The 7,500-nt window shown below is 43.1% G+C and overlaps 2 protein-coding genes across 4 annotated transcripts in view; both read left to right on the top strand.

The window, feature by feature from the left end:
* The window catches only part of LOC115819141 (cerebellin-2-like), a 7,484-nt gene extending 5,817 nt beyond the window's left edge, over positions 1 to 1,667 (top strand). For both annotated transcript variants that reach the window (XM_030782692.1, XM_030782691.1), the window contains 2 exons: positions 1,113 to 1,244; positions 1,335 to 1,667. In XM_030782692.1, the coding sequence (XP_030638552.1) occupies positions 1,113 to 1,244; positions 1,335 to 1,633 (431 nt within the window). In that variant the 3' untranslated portion in view covers positions 1,634 to 1,667. The remainder of the gene's footprint in view (positions 1 to 1,112; positions 1,245 to 1,334) is intronic.
* A 2,756-nt stretch (positions 1,668 to 4,423) lies between these two features.
* tagln2 (transgelin 2) overlaps positions 4,424 to 7,500 on the top strand; it is a 7,873-nt gene continuing 4,796 nt past the window's right edge. For both annotated transcript variants that reach the window (XM_030782132.1, XM_030782131.1), the window contains exon 1: positions 4,424 to 4,609. The gene's annotated coding sequence lies outside the window, so the exon portion shown is untranslated. The remainder of the gene's footprint in view (positions 4,610 to 7,500) is intronic.

Genomic DNA, 7,500 nt, shown 5'->3' with positions numbered 1-7,500 from the left:
CAGTAACGGAAATTTTGACCAGTGGTGCCGATACTTTTGCATGCCACTGTATGCCCACATCCTAACCTGGATCTATTAGACATCCAAAACATGCTTTTTGGAGTTTTTTCATCTGACTTCCTTGGTCAGAAATCTGTGAGGATTGCATGTCATGCCTAAGTGTCTGCAGAAAGGTTATCCTTAAGATCAGCTTTATTCTCATTTCTAGATCAGCGTTTTGCATCTCTCAACGCTTAGCTGGGCATGTGGGGGCACCTTGGTCTTCACTCTGTGCTGGTGCTTACACGCGCCTGCCAAAAATTTCAACTTTGTGCAGTGTGGGAGAAGTGATGATTGGTTGATTTGTGAAATAGGGAGGGATTTCTTGTGATTTTATGATCAGGATTTACGTAACATTGCCACCTTGTGTGCAGAAATGTCATAACGTGCTGCATGCCAAATCCGAAAATCTTATACGTGTGTGAAGGTTTGCGCTTCGAGAGATCACATAAATAGTGCTGAAACTGCACAGGCGTAAAGTAGATTTTCCTTTGGCTTAGTTCTTTGAATATGGGCATCTCCACCAAAGTCAATGCAATCCACTTTGCATCTTATGCAGAACTGAAGGCGATTTACAATCGGAATGTGACTTGCACGTTAAAGATTATGAAGATGGATCCTAACATAAAAACAATGGTCAGATAAGATTTGTTTTCCAGTTTCATGCCTGCAGAGTTTCTCTGTTGCCAATAACGTGCACATTCGCAAACAAGAAACTGTCTCTAAGCAGCAGACCAAGTTTGCCAGAAAGGCAGCTTGGCCATGTGGGAGCAGGACTGAACAAAAGAGTCATCTAATATTTTAAAACTTTTTTATCTACTGTTGTGCAGCTATTGTCTCACTGGTGACAGCAAATTCAAAGGTCACACCAGGAAAGTGGATCAGAGCTGTGATGTCATTTGTCATATGTCATATTTGAGGGGTGTTGTCTCATACCTCATGGCACAGACACAAGACGTTAGCTGTCACCTTAATTCATTTATTCTCACCTTATTCTCACTTTCTCTCTCTCTCTCCCTCTCTCCCTCCCTCTCTCTGTGTCTCTCTCTCTACGTGTGTGAGTGTGTGTGTAGGCGGTAGGAAAGTGGCATTTACCGTGAGTACAACCGCCAGTACTGACTGTTTTGGCCCCTTCACCAGTGATGTTACTGTTCCCTATGGCAACGTCACACTCAACTATGGAAATGGATACAATCCTGCTCTCGGTACAGCAGTGACACACACACACACACACACACACACATACACATATGCACGCATGCACACACACACATTGACTCTACTTGTCTCCTCAGGTGTGTTTACTGCTCCACGGGCTGGTGTGTATTCATTCTCATTTTTGGCGTACTCCAGCGCTGGAGCAGAAGCCATGAGGCTATACCACCGTTTGGCTTTGGTTCAGGACGGGCGCGAGGTGTCAGCGGTGTGGGAGGATAACCGTGAGGACCTTCAGGACAGTGGCACACACACCCTGCTTCTCCCACTGTCCCGCGGCAGCCAGGTCTACATACAGCTACTGTCTGGACGAGTCCTCTGTGACACCGCAGGACATAACAAATTCAGTGGATACTTACTATATCCTACTGAGGGCTGATATACACACACACACACACACACACACACACACACAAACACACAAACAGATACAGCATACAACACACATACACACACACACACACACACACAGAATTTTTGGGGTTTTTGGGTTTTTCTGTAACATTAGTCTTAAAGTCCTTAAATAAAGATGATTAGGGAAAAACAATTGAGAAGCAATCTGTGTCTCTGAGTTATATTGTTGAAAATGCACATGCTGCAAACAGACCTGTCATACTGAGTTCAGCCACCAACACCACTCATTTTTTACACACATATACCCACAGACATACCCCCACACACACAGAAACACACCCACACATAGATACACACATACACCCCCACACACACAGAAACACACCCACACCCACATATAGATACACACACATACCCACACACACAGAAACACACCCACACCCACACATATATACACACATACACCCACACACACAGAAACACACCCACACATAGATACACACACATACCCACACACACACAGAAACACACCCACACATATATCCACACATATACACACACATACCCACACACACAGAAACACACCCACACATATATACACACACATACCCACACACACAGAAACACACCCACACATAAATACACACACATACCCACACACACAGAAACACACCCACACCCACACATATATACACACATACACCCACACACACAGAAACACACACACACCCACACCCACACCAACACATATATACACACATACCCCCCCACACACACACACTACAAACAGGAAAGAAAAAGAAACAGATGAATTAGGAAATGTCACAGGCAAGAGAGGAATTTATCATCATCTCCCTGAGAAACTGATATATATGCACAAGTGTGTGTGTGTGTGTGTGTGTGTGTGTGTGTGTGTGTGAGTATGCATGCGTGTATGAGTATGTGTGTGTGTGTGTGCATAAGCAAGTGTACCTGCCCAACACATTAATTATTTCCTTATTTATCAGATAGCACTGCTCATGAAAGAAAGAAAGAAAGAAAGAAAGAAAGAAAGAAAGAAAGAAAGAAAGAAAGAAAGAAAGACTCTGAGTTGCCAAACTGCCCAAGCCCTCAGGCACAAAGCCAAAGTGAAGAACAACGGTTTGCTGGTTCTGTCTGGACATGCTGTGGATTGGTTTGGTGTCTGCTGCCCTACCACCACAGTCTCCAGTCTCACTTGTCCACGTTTTTTAAAGCCATTTTCACACGGTAACATCATTTACATGCGGAAAACCCAAAGGAAAAGAAGCGTCAGTTTATTACAGACACGTCTACTGTAACAAACTAGCGGAGCACTGTAATAAAACAGACCTATACAATGATCATAGGAGTGGATTCCTAAGTCCACCAGACAGTTTATCAAACTGCTTCTCACTATGACACTCTACATTACTGCCTTCTCGATCAGCTCCTTCACCTTTTTGTCCTTACCTTTACTGCTACAGTTAATCATTCTTAGTTACTGAGTTGGTCTTAAGTGCTTTATTCAGCATTAGTTTTACCTTAATCACTAAAACAGCATGATGATGTAACAGTCATTCATTCAGTTTAAGAGTCAGTCTGTGTGATAGCACTTAAAGCACAGGAACTGATAAATACACAAAAAGTGAATCGTGTAAGCGGGCGTGACTAATTTCTTCTTACATATAATTAAGATGAGTAATATTAAACAGAAGTTTGGCCAGACGTGGGCATGCTGGAAAATGATGCTTTGTCATTGGTTTACCCCCGTCTCCATGGTGACCTCTGAGGGTCAGACGGTGATGTCATTGCTGTGTTTACTCTGCTGCCTGATGTCAGCAGGCATGTAACGGCCCGATCCACAAGGGGCTTGACGTCTATTCCCACAGAGGAGTGGTGTGTGTGTGTGTGTGTGTGTGTGTGTGTGTGTGTGTGTGTGTGTGCGCGTGCATGCCTGCATGAATGTGTGTGTGTAAGTGTGCATATGATGCAATATGTAAAATGGAAGTTTTTTAACCTGCCTCTCCTTGCACCCATAATCCTGTGCTTCATGGCTTGTTCTGAATTTCCTAATGCATGCAACTGTTTTTACGAGTCTGAACACTTCATGCCTTGTTGTTTATTTTTGTTTCTGTGCTTTATCAGTCCTCCTCAAGTTTTACCAGTACTACTTCTCCATCGCATCAGCCTACACTTAACAAGAGAACATAAAGTACTGTTCGTCTGCATTTATCTCTGTACATAAATCAAAAATCCCTCTCTCTCTCTCTCTCTCTCTCTCTCTCTCTCTCTCTCTCTTTCTCTCTCTCTCGCTCTGTCTCTTTTTGTCTCTCTCTCTCATGCTAAAGTATTTTTATTGTAATTAAAGACAAGTACCAGTAACGATAACAAAGTGTGCATATTCTTGGTCAGTTTCCATCTACTCGTGTTTCCATTCCTCTTTAATTACACCCCCCCCAAAATGTCCCCATACTCTTTCATTCATGCCCCTCGTTACCCCTCTCCTCTTCCATCTCTTGCCCCCCCTCTTCTGAGACCGAGCGGTTGAAGAAGGTATGTAGAGAATTCCTTTTCTCTGGCTAGACCAAGCCCTTTGGCAGCCGTCCCACATCGTCTCTGAACATTCTCCCAAATAAGGACGAACATTCCAAACCAGGAAAAAGAGAGGGAAAAGGAGGGGCAGAGAAATAGAGAGTAAGAGAGAAAAAACGAAAAAAAAGTACATGACCTTTTACGGACGTGATTCAACCCCTCCCACTCTCTCTCTCCCTCTCTTTCTCTGAATTTAGTGAAGTCATCTCTGTTCTCTTGAAAGGCGGCACTCCCTGGGAGTGGACTCTGTACCCTGTTGTAAGGCAGAAAGAAAACTCCAAACACAACACACTCTCACTCACTCAGTAACCTCAGCAAAGAGGAATACACACCTCTTTCTTCAGCCGGTCAACAGCACCACCGAGAACACAGCATCTCTTCTACAGCAGCGGTTTTCTGCACCTTAACTGTGAGTGCACAACTTCCTATGGTTCCTGTTTGACTGAACTGTTTCATCTAGTATGTTATTGTGGTGTTCGCCGACCTTTAGCCTGCTGTTACGCTTTGATCATTGTTTCAGGGGAAGTTTCTTTCTTTTTCTTTTTTGTTTTAAAGTAATTTGTTTTAAAAAGTGGATATTAGCAGTCTCTGAGGAGTTTTGCTGTGTTGAAGGCTTGACATCCTGTTATATTTGGCATTATAACCTGTGCTCTGTAAATATCAAGTCTATGTAGATTGAATTTATGCCTGGTAATGTTTAAACAATCACTGCTTTATAAATGAAACATAATGAGATTGTGGGCCATACACCCATACACACCCTAGCTCTCTGCCACAGACACATGCAGGAAAAAGATACACACCCTGCTTCTCTAACGCAGACACACAGACACAAAGACACACACACACAGATGAGATGTTCTGGGTTAATTCATTCTATATAATTGAATGAAACCTAGCAGCATGACGCACATGTTTTTCAGAGCAAATGAAAATGTGACTGTTTCTCTCTCTCTCTCTCTCTCTCCCTCTCTCTCTCTCTCTCTCTGTTAATCAAATGCAGTCTGCAGAGAGCTCTGGAACTTAGGGGAGAAAAAAAGAGTTTTTTGACTCTAAACCTGAAACCAAGAATTCAGTTGACTGTGGGCCTTTGTGTTCCTCTTCCAGTTTAGAGACTGATTCCCATTCTGCTGTGCATGTGTGTTTGTGTGTGTGTGTGTGTGTGTGTGTATGTGTGGTGATGGTGGTTTTGGGGAGGGGCAGGAAATATGATTTTTATGATCATAGCTACATCACTGGCGTGTACACGTTGTATTAACGATCAGGTCTGGAGTTAGTTTGAAATGCATTCTTCTCCCCAGGATTGCTCCAGCATCAGGTTTTAAATCCCACAGGGTTAAATCCCTGGTCCTGAGAAAGGTAAAACATAACTGATAATGTGCTCTGCTGGGCATTGTGCTCAGTGTTTGGAAACTGAATTTAGTGTTAAGTTTGCTATTAGTGGTAGTATTGACTACAGGTAACATGCAACATATTTGAACTGGCTGATAAAGGGAAACATTAAACGCACTACTAACAGCAAAACTACAGAGTTTACCATTGTCTATTAAATGGCTCAGTCTGAACCAGTTTGCCTTCCCACTGGTGAATATTTAACTATAGCTTATCACTAAAGTGTGGTAACTCATTGGATGGCTCCAGGGACAATGCCCAGAGAGGGTGTTCAGCAAAAACTAAAAGTTCTCCTCAACCCTGCTGAATGTTACACTCAAAATGAACATTGCCACCGGCTGAAGCAACATAGTGATGGTGATGTCAGAACCGGCACCACAGCTAAAAAATGTTGTTCATGTTACGCTCTGAGCAGCAAAAAAAAAAAATAAAGGACTTGTAACAGGGTGCTAAGTTTGCCCTTTGGTTCATATACTCACAATGAAGCTGTGTCAGACCTACCTCAGAAAACAATACCTCACTCAAAGCTGCCTCACTGACTACTATTATCTGCCCCAAACTTCAGTGGGGTGATTTCTCAGTCAGAGGAGCTCCTCAAAATGTGTAGAGAGATGCCCTTCCCTGGAAGACTGGAGGACAATGCCAGGCTACATTGCTGATAAACAGTTTTAGGTTGATATTTATAGGGTGGGCTAAAGGGAAGTGATGTCATACTTGACTGGAGTGGTCATAACTTATGTTCAGATGATACAACTTATGAACTGAACACAGCTTATGTTCAGACAAGCTATTGACATTTGTGTAGATGCGTGTGTGTGTGTGTGTGTGTGTGTGTGTGTGTGTTATGTAACTGTGCAAGTAAAACAGTAAAACACAACATCATAAACTGTCTCGTGAAAGTGCTTCTATCTGGAGTCAGGCTGTCCTCTACAGTTTATCACATGCTCAGACATGCTTAGACTGAACAAGAGATCAGGAAAGAGAGTGTGTGTGCGTGCGTGTGTGCATGTGTGTGTGTACGTGTGTGTGTATGTGTCTTTTTGTTTGTTGTTGACGTAGAGCATGATGTGTAGATTACAAAATCAGTATTTCAAATCTGTTTTTTTACAGCAGTTATTCACTGTAGAGTCTTTGGTACTAGAGAGTGAATACTTACTAAATAGTACAACATATCCTCTGTGTGTGTGTGTGTGTGTGTGTGTGTGTGTGTGTGTGTGTGTGTGTGTGTGTGTGTGTGTGTGTGTGTGTGTGTGTGTGTGTATGTGTGTGTGTCATTGCCATTGTTCAGCCATTGTTCATTTTACAATTAGCTTCTGGTCCTGGGGATCAAACGCCAGATTCCAGGACAATGAGCTGAGAAGTAAACTGTGACACACACACACACATGCACACACACACACACACACACACACACACAGGATGCGTTGGCCCAGTGAGGGGATATTACAACATCCTCTGCAGTAAAAGCAACTGAGGATGCTACTGAGAAGGGAAGTTACACACACACACACACACACACACACACACACACACACACACACACACACACCACAAAATGTTCTCAAACTCCCAGCCTTCTGGAGGTAACAGAGAAATATTGAGGCAGTACTAACCGTAAGCCCGCAACAGAAAGCCTTGGAATGGTTCCTATGGCTGGAACTGATCTCAGTTGGACGGACAGACATTTACGATGGCCTAGTCTCTTGTTTTAACATGGAAAATAGAGTGAAAGTCTACAGCCAGGACCCAGCAAGTGCCTCCAGAATCATGCCTTTACCTGCACTGCTTTCTCAGGGTCCTGGCCCCGTTTCAAGCTTTCTCAAAAAAAAAAAAAAAAAAAAAAAAAAAGAAGTGTTACTCTGATAAAGCTCTCTTATCCGAGGGAGAATTCTGGAAGGCTAAGTTTAG

The sequence above is a fragment of the Chanos chanos genome, chromosome 8 (genome assembly GCF_902362185.1).
Source record: "Chanos chanos chromosome 8, fChaCha1.1, whole genome shotgun sequence".
Classification (NCBI taxonomy): Eukaryota; Metazoa; Chordata; class Actinopteri; order Gonorynchiformes; family Chanidae; genus Chanos; species Chanos chanos.
This window is presented reverse-complemented; position numbering and strand designations above follow the sequence as displayed.